General features: G+C 39.3%; 1 protein-coding gene across 1 annotated transcript in view; it reads right to left on the reverse strand.

Annotated features, from left to right (window-relative positions):
• Positions 1-5,072: 5,072 nt before the first annotated feature.
• The window catches only part of LOC115653793 (contactin-associated protein-like 4), a 292,466-nt gene continuing 275,676 nt past the window's right edge, over positions 5,073-21,862 (reverse strand). Inside the window, exons 22-24 of the mRNA XM_030567453.1 lie at positions 12,518-12,736; positions 12,099-12,170; positions 5,073-8,267 (exon numbers count right to left, since the gene is read on the reverse strand). Coding sequence (XP_030423313.1) covers positions 8,074-8,267; positions 12,099-12,170; positions 12,518-12,736 — 485 coding nt within the window. The 3' untranslated portion in view covers positions 5,073-8,073. The remainder of the gene's footprint in view (positions 8,268-12,098; positions 12,171-12,517; positions 12,737-21,862) is intronic.

The raw sequence follows: 21,862 nt of genomic DNA on the forward strand, positions 1-21,862 counted from the left end.
TTTTTCCCTTGTTTAAGACCCAAGGGGATTGGGTCTGACCTCATCAGGGATTGGTGGGGGGAAAAGAAGGGGGATGGTTTATTTCTCCTTGTTTTAAGACCTAAGGGCTTTGGGTCTTGGGTTCCCCAGGGAAGGTTTTTGGGGAACAGGAAGTGTGCCAAACACTATATTTTGGCTGGTGGCAGCGTTATCAGATCTAAGCTAGGAATTAAGCTTAGAAGGGTCCATGCAGGTCCCCACTTTTTGGTCGCTAAAGTTCAAAGTGGGGGAAAAGACCTTGACAATGCTGTACAAAAAGAAATTGACAGATGTCCCTGACAATACAATTCAAATAAACATTGTTATACAAAATGAAAATATATCTATACAGAGCTTTATAAAAGAACACATTCCCAGAGCTGTTTAGAAAATAATTATCATAATAAAAAATGTCTCATTTTGCACTTCCATTCCCCTCACGTATTCTGTGCTCTGGGAGCCCAGCACACACAACAAAAATACAGCAATGTACGAAACATCTTCTATAAAAACATAAAGCTATACTGTACTTCAATGCAAATCGGAATTTGGTGCATTTTTCAGAAGTTTGATATCATATTTTAAACTGAATCATACATGAAACAGTTACCCTCCAGCAGGCTTGACTGAAGAAAACTTACACTATAGAACTACTTCTTTTAACTTGCACAGGCATACATTTTTTTTAAAAAATGCATTTTCATTCTAAAAATTACTTTCAATGTTACTCAAGTGGGCATATACTATTTACTACTTTGCTGAAGAAAAAATGCACTCACCATCAAACATCTCCAGACTAGTGAACATACTAGTTTAACTATACCATGAGAATTGTCACAAGCACATTGAAGCCATCAAAACTTGTATGGTTACCAGTCCTAGCCCATATTGCTCCACCTAAGAATCAGCATCTGAATGCTGCCAATAAACTGGTCACCAAGGCACAGCAAATGTCACTTCCCAATGTCTAGGGATAGACAGGAAGTACCCTGCCACTGACTCCATAGTAGCAATCCTACCTGGACAGTGCTGCACACTTTCCATTCAGCTGCTATCATCTTGAGCTCATGCTGGTGGACCAAACAGGAGAGAGATGCTGCCACTACTAGGAACTGTCACTAGGCACTATGCACGGCTACTTGGCTTTGGGCTTCCATGCTGACTCTAAAGCCAGCCTAACGGGTTCAAGTGTAGTGTGGTTCACTGGGCCAAGACCAGCCCCCTGCTGTTGGGCTCCTTGGAGGTCTTCTCAAGCTGAACACCACTGACTCTGATTGGAGCAAGCCCATTTAGCTGTTGTGGTTCCTCCCTGTCCCCCCTACCGTACTCTAGCCTTGCTTGTCTTTCTTGCCCACATACAATCACTGTACAGCTATAATTTGTGCCTGCTGATGATAACAGATCACACGTAATGGGCCTTCAGTCCTCTTTCTTCCAAAGATCACATTGACTTCAGTGGGAGGTGTAGCTGTTCAAGCAATGCAAGATTACAATAGACATGAAACACTGTGAAAACACAAATTGTTTTAAGTTCTTCCCCCAGCTACAGCATCACTATATCCTCAGTGGTATAAATCAGCGTAGCCCCATTGACTTCAATGAAGGGAGATTTATACTGGCTGACATTAACAATTAGAAACAAGTAAGATATCACATACACCTCTGTCTGATAACTTCTGACAAATATGGATTCTTTTTATTGGTGGCCTCACTAAGTGCACATTTGTTATTATGATCAACATTTTAGAACACAGTTTCAAAATATAGACAACATTAGCTTGCTGACACTATGTCACTGTGTTAAAGGTAACAAGAAATGCTTCTTTTGATGCAAAGATATCAGAATGTGCTTATGTTTAGTTATTTAATGAAAAGTGTTGTTGATGACATTTAGTGCAAGACATATGTAAGGAGATATGCAGGATCTATAATTTATATATGTAGAATGGATTTACAACTATTAGTTTACAGTAAAGCTTTCTTTTTTTTTTTTTAAATGCAACAGTAAACGTGGTAGAGATAATAAAGATCAGCCAGGGTGACTAGAAGAGTACCAGAAAGGGCTAATGAAGCAGACAAGAGGATGAGGGGAAGGAGAGAGAATATCTGGGAGAGCTCAATATCCCAAGGAGCCTAAGAACATCCCGGAAGCTCCCCAGGTACCTTGAGTTGGACAAATTTCCTAGGCTAGAGTACACCTGGCTTAGTGAAGGAGTAATTTACTCATTTTCTACATTCGCTCTTGGCTAATTCTGAAATCTTACAGCTTCACTGCTAGTAGCTACTTTGTTGTAATGGAATTTGTGCTCTGCTTTGTGCTTATCCATATTAAATCCTTCCTGTTCGCTTCAACTATTGCCCACTTACATGAATCTGCTGGGCACTAATTGCTGCTAACACATGGCAGGTGAGCATATTTCTCCTTATGCAATGGTCCAAGAATGATTTTTCAGGTGTGAATCTGGCCTTATACACAGAATAGGAGAGGAAAATCAATTTAAAACAAGGAATAAACTCATGAAACAAATTGGCTAAAAACATATGGGTAAACAACATATTGTTTAAAAGATTGATGCTGTCTTCCATTATAATAATATTTATCATTTATATAGTGATTTGCAGCTTCAAGGTGCTTTACAAACATTACTTATTCTACCTACACACAAGCCAAATATTTTTAGCCCTATTATACATATGGAGCAGAAAGATTAATGGTTTCCATAATGCCAGGAAGCGGTGTGAGGGGTAAAATCTGAAGTACCTGGTTCCTTGTCTAAGGTTCAAATCACACATTTATTTATTCACAGAAATATGGTGAATGTATGATAATTACTTTTGTCGCTTTTAAACAGGCACCTATCAGTTCACTGATATTGTAGCAGAGGGTCATGTTCAGTACCTTTTTTTCTTGGCCCAGTGTCCTTTATGCTGGAAACTTTCTAGTTAATGCTGGCCACATCAACTGTTTGCAGCATACACCTGTTTTCTAAAAAAAACAAAAATAACCTACCCCCCCACAAAACAAAACATGAGACTATGTTGTGAAAAAAAAATGCAGTGGGGGGGGTACAAAACTGTATATTCATGTCTTCCATAGTGGGTATCACATCAGAATAGTTAGAGGATTCAAATGATAGGTTGCAGTGAGCATTGTGGCACACAGATGTTTATATTCAAATCTGAAAATATAGCCCCACCAGTACTCAGTTTCCCATGGTTGCTGCTCGGTGCTTGGCGTCTAACACAACAGCCACTGATTCCTTCATATTCCCTCTGGAATTTAAGGGGAATTGGGGTGGCTGCTTCTTTCTCCTCATGCAGGATTTTAGGGGCTTTCAGTAAAGCCCACTGCCTCACTTCATCTGCAAAACAATCTTCTGAAGGGAAGGCTGGAGATGCAGAACCCCCTGCAAATACACGGTTGATTGTTTAATAGAACTGTGCTTGAAGTAGATACATATACACAATCCATTGCATTTCTAATTGCTTGTTTGTCCAAAATATTGCAAGAATGTGGACTATTTTCCACTACATTACACACTGGACTGTCCATCATTTCACTCTTTCCAATCATTGTGTAAAGTATTAGGGCTGGTGTAGAGCCTTGGCCTTGGATCTGACTAGATGGTACAGGAGACTCACATACAGAAATGGAGTTTTTTCACTCTTAGGCCATGGGTTCATATTCTGCCTAGATCAGTAGAGACTGTGGGCCAGAATTCTATCCTTGGTTATCCCCAGTTCAATCTCATTTAAAGCAATGCAGATGCACACGAACAGCTGAGGGCAGAATTTAATCACAGGTCAAAGAGAATGGACCTAGCAACTTATATGAAAAGAGTCATGGTTTCATTTCAGTTCCCCAAAACTATCACAACTAGCACCAGTTGGTTCCTTTCTTTGGCAATTGAAGCAGTGAGATAAAAACACTAAAAGGGCTGAGAAGTCACACAAGCCCAGATCCTGAAAGGTACTCAGGCACCTAACTGTCTCTCCTTTAGTGTCTAAATACCTTTGAGGATCTGGGCCATAGTCCCTCCAGAACAGGACTGGGGCAAACAAGCAGGGTTAATTAGCAGATCTTGCACCATAAATACTCCTGTCATATTCTGATGCTGGTTCCTTGTGCTGTCCGTTTGCCTTTATACAATTTTATCCTTTTATTTAATACTGATTTCTTCAGTTTTTCTGCCTAATAGTGCTTAATCTCAGTAAATGATCAGAAGCTCCAGGGATTCATTTGTGTTGCAGAATTAGGGCCTGATTAATAAAATTCTGATCACTTCAATTATGTGGCATTTTGCATGCTCTGCAACTACACCCCAGAGAGTCATGTTTTCACAACATGGAGTTTTGTGAATTAAATTATTTTTCTTTTGCAAACAAGAGGACACATTTTGCTGATAATTACAATATGGCACTGCATAGCTCTGCATGGTTACAGATTCAATGTGAATGTGTGACCTTCCCAAGTTTTCTCAAGCTAATGCATTTTATTTCCAAAGTCACTTGTTGAGCTGTAATAATTATTTTGTTCATCCTGTGCCACAATTCATAAGTAAATATTAGCATCAGTGTTAATTTTTGGGCTGTATGACATGTTTCTCCTTAAATGTTTGTAGCGTGCTTTCACTGCATTTAGTATGTTACACAGGCTTGGGCAATGCACCAACAGAAGTGTTTGTTTGAAGAAGAATTAAAAACAATTATTATTTTACAATGATTGACTAAATATAGAATGTATAAATAATTGCAGTCCTTATGCAGCCTTAGCTCACACAAAGCATTACAAATTTCCTCAGGTTTCATGCCACTGTTTACTCTCTATACAACTTAAAGAGGAGAGTATTTGCCATGGAAATGGGTCAGTGCATAGTAGACATGCTATACTAGGTCTACAATGCACAGCATTTTTATAAATAACCACACTCACCAGTATGTTATATGCACTTCCACTTTTTTTTACTGCTTTAAGAAAAAAAAAAGGAGTGAGAATCAGTATATTTTCTTAAGTTTTAAACGTTTTTATACAAATGTTTAAAAATATTTTCCTCACTTTATTTTAAAAATTGTTTTATTAACAGAGGGAGGCAAAAGATTACACATTGGGATAAGAGAGTCAAGGAAGGGACAGCACAATGGTGTACAATGTATCAGTGCACTTTGGTGCCACCATTTTGTTGTACCCATAAGAAGGCAGCAAATAGTGGATAATGTTGTTTCATTGACTCTGAACCTGTATATATCAGACTCCATCTATGAATATATGATCAGTCTTTCTATGGCAGAAAATGTGCATTTATTCCATCTGAGAGATGCAATTACTGTATGCTACTACAAATGTGTGGATGTGCATTCAACAACCCCCACGCGTTTTTTCTTCTTCACACAGTAAAATGCCATAAAAGTTCTTAAACATAGTGTGCCACTGGGATTTTTTTTTCATACTTCATTATTTTGCGAAATGGGACTTTACTGAGCTATGGCCTTCCTGTTGCCTTTAAAAAAAACAAAAACAAATGAACAAAAACAACCCCCACAACCATCAATGAATAATGAAAGAATACAATCATTCTCTTGACAGAAAGTGAAAGGAAGTTTTTCTTTCCTTTTGATACTCAAAAACAAAGTTAAAACAAACAAATGGAGGAAGAAACAACAGGTAACTGGAATGTTAAATTTGTATCTTTCCCAACTTGTCCTGGTGTGGATACACTTTGGGTTCCTATTACAATCTGAAAAATATGTGGGAAGTGCCCACAAAGTATAGTGTCTCTTTTATAATTCAATCAAATATTTCTTTGTGGTGGCAGCATCCAACACATTAAGACCCCCAATATCACAAAGAGTTTAGTCCTGTCCCATATGGTCACTGTTGCACCCTTGACTGGTAAAGGTATAGGTAGTTTAAATGGGGTTCTTACATCAAGTGTTTATTTGGAATAGCAATTGCACATAATGAATAGAGGAGGGTGGGACATTCATACCAGTGCTATGGAGAAGGGAAAATATTGGCAGAATCATTAGTGAAAGAGGGATTTGATCCAAAGCCCAGTGAAGGCAATGGAAAGATGCCCATTGAATTCAATATGCTTTGGCTCAGGGCTTTAAAGAGGGACAAGGTGCTTCCCTCTTTAGAGAACAGGTTTGGGGCAGGGAGAGAAGAGGGAGAGTTTAAACCAGACTAGATGCAATTGCAATAAAACAATGTTTAATGATTATGACCCAGGAAATGTAGGAAAAACTCAGCACTGAATAAAGAAGAGGGACAGAAGGAGACTGTGTGCCCCAGCCTAAGGGATGTGAGATTGAAAAGGCTCCTAGTCTCAACAAGGGGAGAAATGTATACCTAGACATGAAGAGGAGCTGTAAAGGGACTGTGAGACTCCAGTGAGGAGTCAATAAAAGCAAGGAAGGAAAACAAACCTAAAGGAACATATTTTCAAAGAGACCTCAACTCAACCTCTAAATTTACACCCATCATTTCTGTAAAGCAATTTTAAACACACACGTTTTTGGCCAACTGCCTCAGACTTTTGTGCTCAGATAATGTATTTGGACATCTAGGGTGGGATTTTCAAAAGTGTTCAGAGTTGAGCTAACCGTATTCCCATTGACTCAGTGGGTACTACCATTGGCTTCAATGAAAGCAGAGTTAGGTCAGCACTGAGTAATTTCTAAAATCCTATCCCTATCTTTTCAGACAGAAATGATATTTGCATTCTTAAATCCAGGTTTTAGACATAAAATGCTTAGTAACTCCAGAAAAGCTCATGTTCCAGAATGGCTCAGGCTTAGAGGGCAGACTTTTGAAATTTTGTCCTAATGATTCTATGTTTGGTTTTGAAGGGAAGTTATTATAATTTACTGTAATATCTCACTGAGGTATTATTAGGTATTATTATGGAGTGCAGTGCAAAATAATTAGAGGATCAGGAAGTGTGCTATTTTTAAAATGTCTTATCTAACCAGGATCAAAAAGAGAAACTGATTTCCTTTATTTTATACAAATTAACCTCGGGACTTGGAAGATCATATCTCTGCTGCTTTCAGAGAGCATACCTTTTGTAGTGAAAGGAGACAATTACATTTAGGATGCATTAATAAATTTCCAATTTCCAAAATTTACCAGCCCAGGTACTCTATTTGTTCACCTTCTGCTGTTATTATTAATGATAATCAATAAGTGAATGATATTTTACTCATCTTTACAAATAAGCAGCATTCAGAGGGTGCTGGATTATGCAAATAACGTGGTAACTTGCTCCGATCCACTGCTAAACACGTGGTGAAAGAGCTTGTATAATTTACTGGCACACTTTGTGCACACTTCAGCCTGCACCCTGATAGAACTGCAAACTTCAAAATTAAATTCAGTAGCTAAAGATTGCCAGCGTGTCCAATTGAATGAAAAGAGCCAAATGGATCCAATTACCCCATTCTCCACAGCAAGGTTAGAAACTGATCTGTTAATGACATCATCGATCATTTCACACAGAAAAATAAATAAGGGTTTTGTTTAGTTTTGGGTATCTGGCTTGATGGCTCACGAGTAGAAGTTGACATTGGCCAAAGGGATTCAATATCAGGAAGTCACTGGGAATCACTATAAAGCAACATAGCAGAGTTTCTCAAGTAAACATTACAGTTCAACTTTGACCTTGAACAAAATGCCTGAATCACAGATTTTAAAGAGCTGGATGGGGGCATTAGCTTAACAATTCTCCCACTTAAATACCATATTCAGCATTCACGTTAAAATTCAGTTGTAGAAGGTCACATCAGAACAGTCGGAAACTACCAACAATGAAATTGGTTACAATATCTAATTCACTGTTACATAAAATGCATTTACAGTATAATAGCTAAGGAATGCATGTAATTTAAAGAGGCTTCCTATAGCAATCACTGAGACTGAACATATGCAATATAATAGGTCTCAAATCCATTGCATTTACTTTGAGTGCAAGAGCTTTTTTGTCCATTGAGAGCCCCTGGCTTAGCAAGAAAGTCAGACTGTCACATTACTATATTAAATTAAATCATAAATGCCAATCAGAAGAAGTATTCCTTTTGATTTTCGTTGCCTGTATTTTGCATGCTGAGCTCACATTTCAGGGCAGTCTCGGCACTGTCCTCATTTTCTGATCCTTTTGCCTCATTTTTTTTATATATGCTTTTTTTTTTATAAATGCGTACAACTATGGCAGTGATGCAAAGCAGGATGAATATCACAACTGCTATCACACCTGTGGAGGAGAGAGGAGGAGATAAAATTGATCAGATATACTAGACAAATTATAAGGAATTTATTGTGCAATTTTTCTCTCTCTATAGAAATCTCACTGATGTTTTGAGTGCAGACTGACTGCATGATCTGGACTTTATTAAGATACACCAGGATGTACACTGTTTTGTTTTACTGTAAAAGCACATACATACTCTGAGGGCTTATCTATGCACAATTTTCTAAAGCAATAGCATTAAGGTGCTACAATCCCTCATGTGTTAATGCAATTATACCTGTAGAAAGGTGCTTATATTAGTATTAGGGGTAACGGATATAACTAAAGCAACACAAAAACTGTGTGTACACTAGAGCTGTGTGAATTATTGATTTTTTGGTTTTCTGGCACTTACAGTAAAACTATCTGCACTCTGATTGGCAGAATATTAGAATAGCATACCAGTACTGAGAAAATTACAAAGCCTAGATAAACCAGACACCCAGAACCAATCAGAATGGAAGGAATGGCATAACTTGAAAAATCTGATTGGCTGAGACAATTCCATTTCAGTATCATAATAATCATAAATTTGTGTTCACTAGAATGAAAAATTAAACTGGGTGCATAAGATTCCTCAAATGCCTCGATTGGACCTTATAATTGCCCTCCCACCTCCATTACTTTGTCTAACAAATTAACCTAGGAAAAGTGCTTGATTCAGAAGCACTTTTGATTCGGGTGACACTTTGGTTTGCTGGAGGGGCCTTTTGGTAGGGAGGGTTCTCAATCCCTTTTTGTCTGAATCAACCTTTCCTTGCAGGGCTGAGCCCATAAGTAGCATTTTTTTCCTCAAATAAATGTTACTCAGTGACACCAAAATAACTGAAATTCCCATTGACAGAAATTATATGTGGGTGGAATTCATCCATGGCACAAAGGAAAACATATGTTTCTTAATCATGACTTTATTGTACCATAGGGTCCAGCATGAGGCTGTACAAATATATCTGCATACTTCTCACTTCCCACAAAAAAAGGGAATGAAGGTTGATGATGGAGTGGGCCACAGACGACCTAGGTGAGGGGGTTATGGAATTCATTTTTACATTAACCTAGTGGCCTCTTTGGCTAGAGTGGTGGCCCTATAGCCCTTGAATAGCAGTCATAGAGGGTTCAGCCCTGGGTTAAATGTTGGATTTCACCCCCCGGCTCACTCGTCTTCACACTCGTAGGCCATTATTTTTCAAACTTTGTGGGAGTGAAGCTAATTTTCTCCTATGAGAAGACATAATAGTTTGGTACTGAATAGTCTTCCTGATTTACAAGGAAATTTTGACAAATGAATGACTAAATACGAGAACAGAGGACAGTTCTAAGACCCTCTCAAGTTTGTGACAAATATACATATAACATGCTACGTACAATATAAATCTAATTAAGGTTGACTGTACCAATTTAATTTAAGGGTGAAAAACATTACAGGGATGTTGCAGTTATTCCCAAAACAGGCATTATAAACCTAGGAAATACAAAGTTAAGGATTAAATTAAAAGAAATTCAAACATGTTAAGACATGGAAATGCACAATTAAGAAACCTAAATAACCTTAACTCTGCTCAGTAGTGTACTGCGAGAAAAAATGTGGGGAAAAAAAGTTATCTATAAAAATCGATTTGATTTAATCTGGGACTGCAAATACTATGAGACTTTAACCATAATCCTTTGGTTACTGCATGTCAATATTACAAGGCAGAGTCAAGGTTGATGAGGTAACTGAACTGTGCATGTCCGTGCTATACAAAGTGTTTGATAAAATATGGAAAACACACTGTAAAAGAAATAAATATTTTGTATGGCTAGCTGAGGCCTGGTCCAAACCCCAGTCAAATCAAGGGAGTCTTTCTATTAATCTTAAAAGTACTGTAGTTGGATCAGGTCCTAAAGCCATAAGCAGAAGTATCTATTTTATTTTCTAGAATTTTTGGTTGAGAAGTCCTCAGATCTGATTACTATTCATTGAACCTCGTACCAATAATACTAACCTCATACTTTTTTCATACCTTTACCATGTATACAAGTAACCATTCATTTCAGGACACTACATATACTTTCAGGACATTTCTAATACAATTCTAATGTCATTTCAGGACATTTCTTGGCTCTCTCAAACATTAATAACAAAAGCAAAAGAACCATCAACCTTCTATATTCAACGTTGTTAACCAAAAGTGTTCCAGAATTTGCCCCAAAACTGCAGACTTTAGCACTACTATTTAAGCAAACAACCTTTGATCAATTGTTGTTTTAGTGGTTTTAAGGAAGTGGTTTGTGTGGACAATACATCATTAATCATCTGCCATATTGGGTAGAGGATGTCATCATTTCAGTTGTTCTATATGTGACTGCAGATTCTGTTATAAACCCCTTACACTTGGTGGGAAGATTTGGTAGTTTTATTCCACTAAATTTTGTATTTTGTATGTTCAGGCTCTTAAGGAGCAAAAGAAACATATTCAGAATTTAACCAGAGAAGACAAATGATGGACTCTCTTTTTTCTGTTCAAGTCACTAATTGAAATTGAATCACTGAATGATATAGCAGAAAAACCATTTTCAGGACCCAAGAGAAGTTCCTTCATCTCTCCTCTTCCAAATTAAAAAAAAATACCATCAGAAAACTCTCACAGGATAGAGTCTCATAGGATAGCTATTTAAAAGAATGTCACTGTCATATATTTGTTCCAGCACCATTTGTGGAAACTGAAATTCTACTGACAGTATTTTGTCCCCAGACTCACATTACCAGACTTGCTTGACTTCTCTGAAGCTTATCCTTCTGAAGAGAAAAAATTGTTAGGCTTTCTAGCAGCTCAGTTCAAAAGTTCTGAGAAGTCTGCAAGAGCCAGGAACAAAACCTGGATTTGCTGACTCCAAATCCATAGTACTCAATTTCAAGGTTTTCTATTGACAATACAATAATAAGTCTCAAAATAAATTGAGACTTACACAAGATAAGTGCCATTTTATTTCATGTTGAGTGATTAAATTGCGTATGATTCTCCCACTGCAGAACCTTTAATAAAAACAGACTTTCTTAAAAAGTGCTTAAACAAGAACTATATGTGATTTTCCTGAAAAGGCAGTAAGGAAGATCAGCAGAAATTGTAAGGAGAAGCAAGAAAAACAATACTCTGATCAACATTAACTATATTTTTAACATTTTCATGTGGATTTTATTTTCCAACTTTTTTGAAACACTGAAAATCAGTGCAATTGGCACTCAATCCATGAGTGCCTTGCACTGAATGGTAAACCAAAATGAAACCTGCCTTGTGGTACAGCAGGCATTCAAGCCATGCAATTCTCCATTTTCTCAAGCATAAAGGCAAGGCAAAAGCTGTGCTGCTGAGATTTATTTAACAAAGGGTTTCCTCACTTTGAACATGCTCCATTGGCAAAAGTGAATAATTTTAAAAGCCAAAAAGCCATAAAAATGCTCTTTCCTTGAATATATGATGTATGCCCTAAGGTATCCAAGTAGGTAGCCATACTTGCATTAAGCAGCTTAGTAAACTGTTCTTAAAATGCTGTGCATCAACAGAGTATTCAAATATTTATATAAACTGTCACTACAAAAGCTAATGTAATAAGTAGACAAGAGTTACTGATATTTTAAAACATCATTTTGACTTTTGCACTCAGCACCTAACACTTTGTAGTAAAACAGAGCTTCTTTTAATTTGATACTGTTTTCCTTGTGCACGCAAAAGTTCCAATGACTTCACTTTAGCATTGAAAGATTCAAAGTTAATTTTAAAAAGGCTCCAGTGAAGCCTTTATAGTCCCTATTACCTCCAATAATTGCAGAGTCACTTTGGATTGCATTAGCTAAGGGCTCTCCCTCATCTATTGGTCCAGAATGATCTGCAACAGAAAAAAAGGGAAAATGACAGACAAGTAGAAAGGAGGATTCTCAAGATACTTATATATGGTTATGGTTCACACACAGTATGGAACTGTGAAGTTAGTGTGGGTCTACATGGTTCTAAAGCTCAATGTTGTAAATCACACTATGTGGAGGTGAACAGGAAAGTGAAAACATTAAGAGGAAATGACAGAGGCTAGAAAAATGGAAAAGAAGAAGAAACAGAACAGAACACATTTTCAATCTACCCGTCATTTATACCCACATAAAAAAGACAGAAACTAATGAAGTTCTGAGAACTCTTCTTGTGTTTTAGAGGGTAAAACAAGTGATAGCCATACGCTACCTGCAAATGAATGGATTGTTTCACTTGATGTTGAGTCAGCTCCACTTGAAGTACCGCAGTTAGATGCAGTGAAGCGTCCCTTTACAGTGACTGGTGCTGAGCTGGTATGGTGCAATGCAGCCTTCAAAGGAGCAAAGTGGTTGAACTGCACTGAAGAGAGACATCCAATAAACCCCTGAGAGTTTGCCTTCATTGTGTCCTGATCTATATCATTACTTTCTGTCAATCAAAAGAGAAAAAATACAATCATAGTACAAATGTACAAAATAAAGTGAAAGGAGAATAATTAAATAATGAACCCGAATTCCTCTGACTATATTTATGCTATAACAACAGATGTAGTTTTGCTGAATTCCTTTCTTGTCTGTATTTAATGAAAAGACAACCAGATACATTCAACTTTTTTTTTTTATGGATGACAGTTGCTAGTCTGCTAGGGACATGCAGTTAACTCACTATAGTAAGTTGCAAAGCAAAAAGATTCAAATGCAACTAAAATATTTAAATTAAAATGTATCCCTCTCATTCTGCAAAGAAATAAAGTACATTCATGAAAAATACATATTATACTATGCTATTACTCATAAATATGTACATTATTGGATCATATTATTTCTACAGATTCACTATTCCTTTCCACCACTGGCATATCTGTCAAACAAAAAAACATCTGCAGACCTCAGATACTGGGAACTCATATAGATGCCTTGCTTGTGAAATGTTAAAAATGAATATTGGTCCAATCTAGTGTACCTATTAAACACGATACCTGTTCTTCTTCACTAAAGGGAAAAAAAACAAACTACTAACTGTCTCTTGGGTTACCTTCATAAAAAGTATTGCCCTTTCAAAGCCCGTTGTCTACTCACCACCCAGCATTCCACTCTGGAATGTGGATAGAACTCATCTGTGCTGGCAAATTTAATTGAAAGAACGAATTCTGGGTAACACATAATATTAACTGCCCCAAAGATATGCTTACAGAAAATAAGTTTCTGAGCTCTGTCCAAGTTAAATCATACAAGTCTCTACATTACCAAATACACCTCTAACCCGATATAACGTGACCCAATATAACACAAATTTGGATATAATGCGGTAAAGCAGTGCTCCATGGAGGCGGGGCTGCACACTTCGGTGGATCAAAGCAAGTTCACTATAACATGGTTTCACCTATAATGCGGTAAGATATTTTGCCTCCCGAGGACAGCGTTATATCGAGGTAGAGGTGTATTACAAAGTTGATAGTACATATATTCAGTCTAAGCACAGAAATTAGCTCATAACCTTTACAGTATTGAAAGGTGTTACCATTATATCAGTAAATACTTGTACATTAGTTTGTTGCTATGTGGTGAATGGGATGACCAACTCAGTCTTACCTTGTGAAATGAAAATCTGGATAGGAGTTGGCAAAATATAAAACTTAACACCTTCATCAGACACTTTCTGCTTAATTCAAAAGAAATTTTTAAACAAACAATACTGGGACACTGCTTGCTCATTTCAAATGACAGATTCTATAAAAGTGTGATAAAATTAACCACCTCCAGTAGAGACTTATCTAAAGAACATGGTGGTTAAATTGCCAGTAGCTGGTCTACACTAGTGTTCCCACCATATTAACATTGGAGCTGCACTGCTGGAACGGCAAATGATGGGAAACAGCCAGAAGTCATTCCTAGAGCTACTAAAATGGGTGAATTTGCCTCACTGCTATGTGCTCTTTAATAGGTTTGGAGCGGTGTCAGCACAGCACCATCAGAATCATGGGAATATACCCTTACCAATGAAGTTGAGCAGCTCGAGAGAAGAATCATACAGAGAAGCCCTTTAAGCTGGAGAGGGGACGACGATTGTCCCAAGATGCGTATGAAGGAGAAACCCTTTGTCTAACTGTGAGTAAGATGGAAAAACTGAGCAGGACAGAATACCTGGCATCCTTTGCCATTATAAATCATTTGGTGCTAAGCAGCCAATGTGCTTTTCTAAATAGAAATAGATTGGATATTTAATAATCCTTGGGTGTGAATTTCACTCATTTACCCTCCTAAACAAAATAACGTATCTGAAGTCTAGACTTTTCTGACCATTTGTAGTAATGGCATGTTGTTGAAAATAATGTGTTGCAGGGGGAGGGGGGGACATTAGTTTCGTGGTACACTGTAGCTCTGCACTTTTCATGTAGGTATTATACCAGCATTTCAGCTCATTTGCTAAGTGTATTTTGAGATGATTCATAAAATAAAGATAAAGTTATCCCACCTACACTACCTCCTTCTACAAAGAGCTTGTTTTGAATTCTGCTTCATCTATCTGTCCTCAATGGAGTGCAGAAGGCCAGCAGACACACAGATCTTAAGAGAACACTTTAAAAAAGGAACTAGGGCAAACACGAGACTTCTGTTTGACCTCTCTCCTGGACAATATCCAACTATTATGATGATAATCAAGGTTTCACATTCCTGTCAAGTGTAATTTTATGTTGAATTATTTTATTTGCTTGACTTTTTACAGTCTGTCTAGACTTTCATGACTGTCACTTAGCAAAACAGAAACACTATTCATTTTTGACATTCAGAGCTACATTTAAATGGTGCATTAAAAACACACTTGCAGGGCCGGCTCTAGGCACCAGCGCTCCAAGCAAGTACTTGGGGTGGCACTTTCCAAGAGGCAGCACTCTGGCTGCCTTTCTTTTTTTTCTTGGGGTGCAAAAAGTCAGGAGCCGGCCCTAAGCGGAAGTGAGCTGCCGCGGTGGGGGGCACGGGGAGGGCCAGAGGAAGTAACCCTGGGGGGGGAGAAGGCAGAGGAACCGCTCCCCCCTAGCTCATCTCTGCTCCACTGCTGCCTGCTACCCGAGCGCACCGCCGCTCCACTTCTCCCCCCTCCCTCCCACACTTGTCGCACAAATCAGCTGTTTTGTGGCAAGCCTGGGAGGGAGGGGAGAGAAGCGGAGTGGCGGTGATGCCACGCTCAGGGGAGAACGTGGAGCAGAGGTGAGCTGTGGCGGTCAGGGGCGCGGGAAGGGCCGCAGGAAGTAATCCTGGGGTGGGGGCAGAGGAACCACTCCCCCCCGCCAGCTCACCTCCGCCTCCTCCCCTGAGCATGCGGCCACTCTGCTCCTCCCCTCTCCCTCTCAGGTATAGGAGGAGAAATGCAGTGCGCCCGGGGGAGGAGGCAGGGCTGGGGATTTGGGGAAGGGGTTGGAATGGGGCGGGAAAGGGGCAGAGTACAGGAAATTTTTTTTGCTTGGGGCGGCAAAAAACTTGGAGCTGGCCCTGCACACTTGTACAAAATTCTGCATTTGTACATAGTATTGTGGGCACAATGGCTACATGCACATTTTTGCTAACACAACTATTATATCCTCATATGAAAGTATGGTCTAAACAGTCAGCATTGATCCCCTAGCATGAGTGGATATATTTCTCTGTCTGCTGGGGGTACCTCTGGCTGCATGTCTGTAACACAGATATTTTCATTTACACTGAGAAATTTTGAAAACATGAAAACAACAGAATATATAGAATAACTAATATAAAGTTCTGGCGGAATCATTTAAATACAAGATTGTAGTGTTACTAAATATTGCGAAGTGGGTGGAGTATACTGGCCAACTATTCTGCTGGAACAGAAGTATTAGAAAGTTTAAAATATTTGTATTATTTATTACTGATAAGTAATGCTCAATAAGGATGCTCAATTTTATATTCTTGCATAATCACTTTTCTGTGCCTACGACAATTCCAGAGCCCTCTTTCTTATCTAGTTACAAGGGTAAAACATGTTTACTTCTGACAAAAATCATCAGTAGGGAAAACAGTAGGGAAAATAGGAAACAATATGAAACAATATGATATTTCATGAAATTTCTTGTTGCTTTCATTAACAATCTAAATGCCAAAGCAAAGAGAGTAACAAATAGTTACATGGATTTATTTCAAAACTTGTTACTTCCCACCCTCATGCAAATACTAGAAATAATAAAATTAAATTAAAACATAGCAAATAAATATTCTGCCAATAGAATTTCCCTTAAACTGACTCATCTTGGCTAAATTCCTGAATAGTTAGGTTTACAACCGGTACTACAAGTTTGTAGAAACTTTTTTCCAGATAAGTATCCTGTATTGTTCATTTGTTGCATGTGTGCCTTTGCTGACTAAAATAAATAAAAAATCTGGTGAAATAATAAGAGTTTAAAATATCTCCCATGTGAACTCTCTGGACTACACCTACATGTACAATAAACGAAGGCAGCTATATAGCAGACTCAGAACATATTTTACCAGTGACTCGGAGATGCACAGTAAAATTGAGTACTACATACTCACTGCAAAGACACCTTGAATTCCAATTATGTGAAAATTGCAAATTTTTGCCACAATCGTTTTTTTTTTTTTTTAAATCAGCCTTTAAATGCCATTCTACTGTGGTTTTAAATAGCAATGCAGGGCTGGTGGACAGAAGTAGGATTTTTTAAGCAACTATTGATTAGCAGCTGTTTCACTGCAGCATTTGTATAGGTGAATACAAGCACCATGGTTTTAACAGGCTGATTTTATTAAGAGCTTGAATCCTTCCCTTGCTCTTCTCTTTAATCTCTCACTCTCCTCTGGCTTTTTCTTGTTGCAATACAAGCATGCACTAGGCTATCTCATAAGAAACAAAATAAAAACACACCCTTGACTCCACTTGTTTCTGCGACTACCACCCCAACTCTCTTCTCCCTTTCATCTAAGATTATTGAATGCACTGTCTACAAATTCTCCATGGAGTTCCTGTCCTGCAGTTCATGCTGAGACCCTCACATTCCAACTTCTGACTCTTGTCTGTTATTGAAACTACTTTCACCGAAGTCTCTAATGACCTCATCCTAGCTAATATTCAGAACCAGTACTTCAGCCTCATCCCTCTTGACCTGTCAGCTGCCTTTGACACCACTGTAAATGATCTTCGTGAAATCATATCATTTTTTGGCTTCCATGACTGTTCTTTCCTGGTTCTTCTGTTCCCTCTGTAATCACTCCTTTTCTGTGTCCCATGGAGAATCCTTCTTATGCACCCACCAGCTCTCTGCAGGGATTTCTTTGGTCCTCTTCTCTTCTCCATCTATGCCTTTTCTCTGGGTAATCTCATCTGCAAACACAATTCAACTACCATCTCTGTGCTGACGACTTACAGATCTACCTCTCTGCTCCAGATCTGTCTCCTGTCCAAACCAAAATGTTGGCCTGCCTAATATCTCCTTGTGGATATCAACTGTCAGCTCAAGCTCAATGTGTCTAAAATAGAGCACTCCTAATAGTTTCGCTTCTCGCACACCCACAGCCCTCCTTGTTACCTCCTTAATCACTGTGGACACCACCACCATCCTGGCTGTCACCAAGCCCCTTAACCTGGATATCATCTTCATCTTGCACCTGCCACTATTTCCTCACATCCAGGCTACATCTAAATCTTGTTGCTTCTTTCTGAGTACCTCTCTAAGACACAGCCTTTCATATGCATTCACATGTATCCTCTAATCTCTCAATCTCACATCTTGATTCCTGCAATATCCTTCTCTCTGGTCTTAATATATGAAGTCTTGCCTTGCTCAGATCCATTCAGAATACTGCTGCAAAGTTCATTTTCCTAGCCTGTCCCTTGGGCACTGACACCCCTCTGTTTGCATCCCTCCAATAGCTCCTCTCCTCTAGAAGCTATTTGTCTTCATTTTCAAGGACTGTTATGGTCTAGCCCCATTCTATCTCTCATCTCTCATTCAGATCTGAAAGATCAGCTCCAACCTATGATTGGTCCATGATGTCAGCCTCCATCACCCACTTGGTAAATTTTCTAACAAGCACCGTCTGCTTTCTCCTATGCTGTCCCTTACATTTGGGAAGATCTCCCCATAAATGTTCACAAAACTAACTCATTATCCACCATCAAAACCCTTCTCTAAAGTCTCCTTTGCTCTGATGCCTAAACCCCTACCCGCCGACAACACTTAGGGTGCTGGTGTGCTGAGCCTACACACTATCATGCTAATGAATATTGTCTCATTGTACTTCCCCATCAGTCTGTCTGTATCCATCTGTTGTATCTTGTCTTGTACTTAGACTATAAACTCTTTGGGGCAGGGACTGTGTATTTTGTTCTATATTGGTACAGTGCTTAGCACAATGGCGATTCAAAGCCACTAGAAAACGGAGGAATTCCCCATCTCTGCTCCTGCACCAAATGCATGTTGGCTGAATGATAAAATCTGTCCATTAATTTCAAAATTTGATCAAAATAGATTGTTACTTCCACTAGAATTTATGTCTCATGCTTTAACATCAAACTGATTTCTTCAAATAAATGATCAACTCTTGAATATGAGGTTTTATAATGGAAAAGCTGTCAAATCTTCCTGTACCTCAATGGTGGCACTATATGATACTATCATTACTTTGCAACTGAAATGTATGTTTGACACTGGGAAATTACTACTTTTCAAAGACTTAGGTAATGAATCAGATATGATGATTATTTGTCCTGTCGCTGTTTTTAAAGCAGAATCTATTTCCTGCATTTTTATCTCCTACTGTATATTTCTGCTAATGCTGTCTTCTACACAGACGATACTTTCAGAGTGCTCCTGCCGCTTTTGTGCTTGCTGCCCAAAAGCATTCCTGCATGTTGAGTTTTACTGCTCTAAGCTAATAATAATACAGTACAGGAAAAAGGTTCGGTGTGTCTCCAGGAAGGTGTCCTGTGCAGCGATGTTACATTCACCTTACACAGAAAGCATGCTCCCAAAATTACACATTTCAGCTGGTATTGTTTATATGATGATTTTACAAGTTACATGTCTCTTTACATGTCTCTAAAATCAAACCCCTCAATTGTCTCAGTTCCTGGAACTTGTTCTGTTCCTTCCCTTACTTAGTTTTGGATACTAGCATTCCAGGTATTGGTCCATGAAGACTTCAGTTGTGTACTAAGATAGAGAATGAACATATCTTGATTTTGAGATGTTTCCTGTATGCCAAAGCTTACTTCAGCTAATGCAAGGTGTTATGGGACATTGACAACAGCAGAACAGGCATATAGTACATTTGGCCTATAAAACTACTATATTATTTGTGCTTAATGGTGCAGATAATGATATTATTAATATGATGTATGCACTTGCCAGCATATATTGGTCAACACTAATTATCACTATGGGTATTAGTATGCTTAGATTAATTATCTTCTACACAAGATTATTAAATTAATCACATAAGTGATGTCAAAATCAAATAATTCTGAATGAAGGCATCCACAAATACTATTGTTAGTCTATGTGGTTTTATGTAAGGATTATCCTGAACAATCTATCTTTAAAAAAATATATGACAACAGCAGCCACCTTAATTCTGTCTCTCTATATCAACACATTACAATGCAGGATTTATGGCCAACCTGAAGCTAGTATAAAATCAGTTTAGTCCAACAGAATCTATACAGTCCAAAATTAAACCTAGGGGAGGGCAGAGAACTAATAGTGTTATCAAATTAAGACCTCATTTATCCCAAGAGGATGAGGGGAACTAACTGCAGCTTTCACAATGCCTTTAATGTATGTAAAGCTTTTAGCTATGATAACCTGTGAATACATGTCTGTAGACAAATAATTATTTCCAAGCTTACCACACCAGTCCAATGGCAGAATGGACATTTTGACATCCAGGCTCTACTTCTCAGTGGAAGTTATTGTTTGTGTTCCATCTTCATTCTCAGATAGTATTTCTGGATCTATTACTATTCCAGAAATACTTATTTACCAAAGCTGTGGTGTTATTCCCAGATGTACTGTACCACAAGGAGCACATTAGACACTAGGCAGTAAAGTACCGTTAAACTAAGCCTTGTAAAACTGTGTTAAGAATCACTTTTTAAAACTTCTGTTTATGGGGAGGTAATGTATAAAACACAGGAAGTGTTCCTATACCAACAGAAGGAATATAAAGTAAATATATCCCATATACTATTCGTGGGGGAATTCTGCACCACAGTGCGTGCGCAGAATTCATGTCCTAAGCAGATTTCTTTGCTTTCTCATCATTTTCTGCAGGGAAGCAAAGGCAAGCTGCAAGAGTGGTCATGCACCCTTCCCCAGCAGTGCGGGCACGTCATTTCCAGTCCAGAGAAGTCAGCAGAGAGGCAAATCATGGAGGTGGGAAGGTCTGGAGGTGCCCATGGGTATAGATGGGGGAGAAGGCAAACAGAGGCATGGGGGAACATGTGAGGTCATGTATCTCTACCCCCTTATTCTGCGAGTGCAGAGCTGCCCGAGTGGGGAGGTTGCTGCTGGGCTCACTGACTTGGCAGCTGCACATTGCCTCCTGGGTCCTAGTGCCAATCTTGCACCCCTTCTATGTGTGCTGGGCACCATCCTGTTTTCTGTACAAGGGTGAGTGCCCGCATGTGGCAGGGCAAAAGGAGCGGGGATGGGAAGTGGGGAAGAGACAGTGGAGAATGACGGGGGATGGGATAGGGCAGGGAGAGGGGGATGTGGGAGGGAGGGGAGAGGGATAGCGGCAGGGGACAGTGGGGAGAGGAAGGGGAGGAGATGAGGCAGTGGGATGGGATGATGAAGAAAATGGGTTAGAGGAATGGGGAGAATGGGAGTCAGGTTGTGGAATCCCCTCAGCAGCTAGAGCTCCCCCATTAAGCAGGCCCATTGAAACCCCACTCTCATGAGCCCCCCCCACCTGCACCTGTAGTACCCCACTGATCCCCCCACACCCAGACCCTCCATGCTGAGCCCCAGCTACCTCCACCTGGACCCTCCTGTAGAGTCCCATTACCCCTGCACCCAGAACCCCGAAATGAGCCCCTGTGCATCCAGATCCCCAATGAGCTGCGTGCACACAGACAGCCCCACTTACAACCTCAGGTTGCCAACCCTCCAAGATTGTCCTGGAGTCTCCAGGAATTAAAGATTGATCTTTAATCTAAGATTATGTCATGTGATGAAATCTCCAAGAATTTGTCCAACCAAAGTTGGCAACCCTAAGAGAACCCTCTCACCCCACACCTGGATCTCCCACCCCCCACACTAAAGGTCCTCAACAATTGGATCCTGCTGGGTTACCTACCTACCCATCCCTGCTACACCTGGAACTTAGGACCGGGTCCAGGGTGTTTCTAGGGCAGGCCCAGCCCTTTTGCTGTGTCAGAGTCACGTGCAGCCTCGCTGCTGAGTCCCTGTTCCAGGGGAGAGTGATCTCCCACCTCTGTGCAGCCAGTGGCCTGTGTTCTCCACTGCCATGCTGGAGCCTCCACATTGATTTTTTGACAAATTGGCAAAATTTTAAAATATTG

Source organism: Gopherus evgoodei, chromosome 6 (assembly GCF_007399415.2).
Source record: "Gopherus evgoodei ecotype Sinaloan lineage chromosome 6, rGopEvg1_v1.p, whole genome shotgun sequence".
Taxonomy (NCBI): Eukaryota; Metazoa; Chordata; order Testudines; family Testudinidae; genus Gopherus; species Gopherus evgoodei.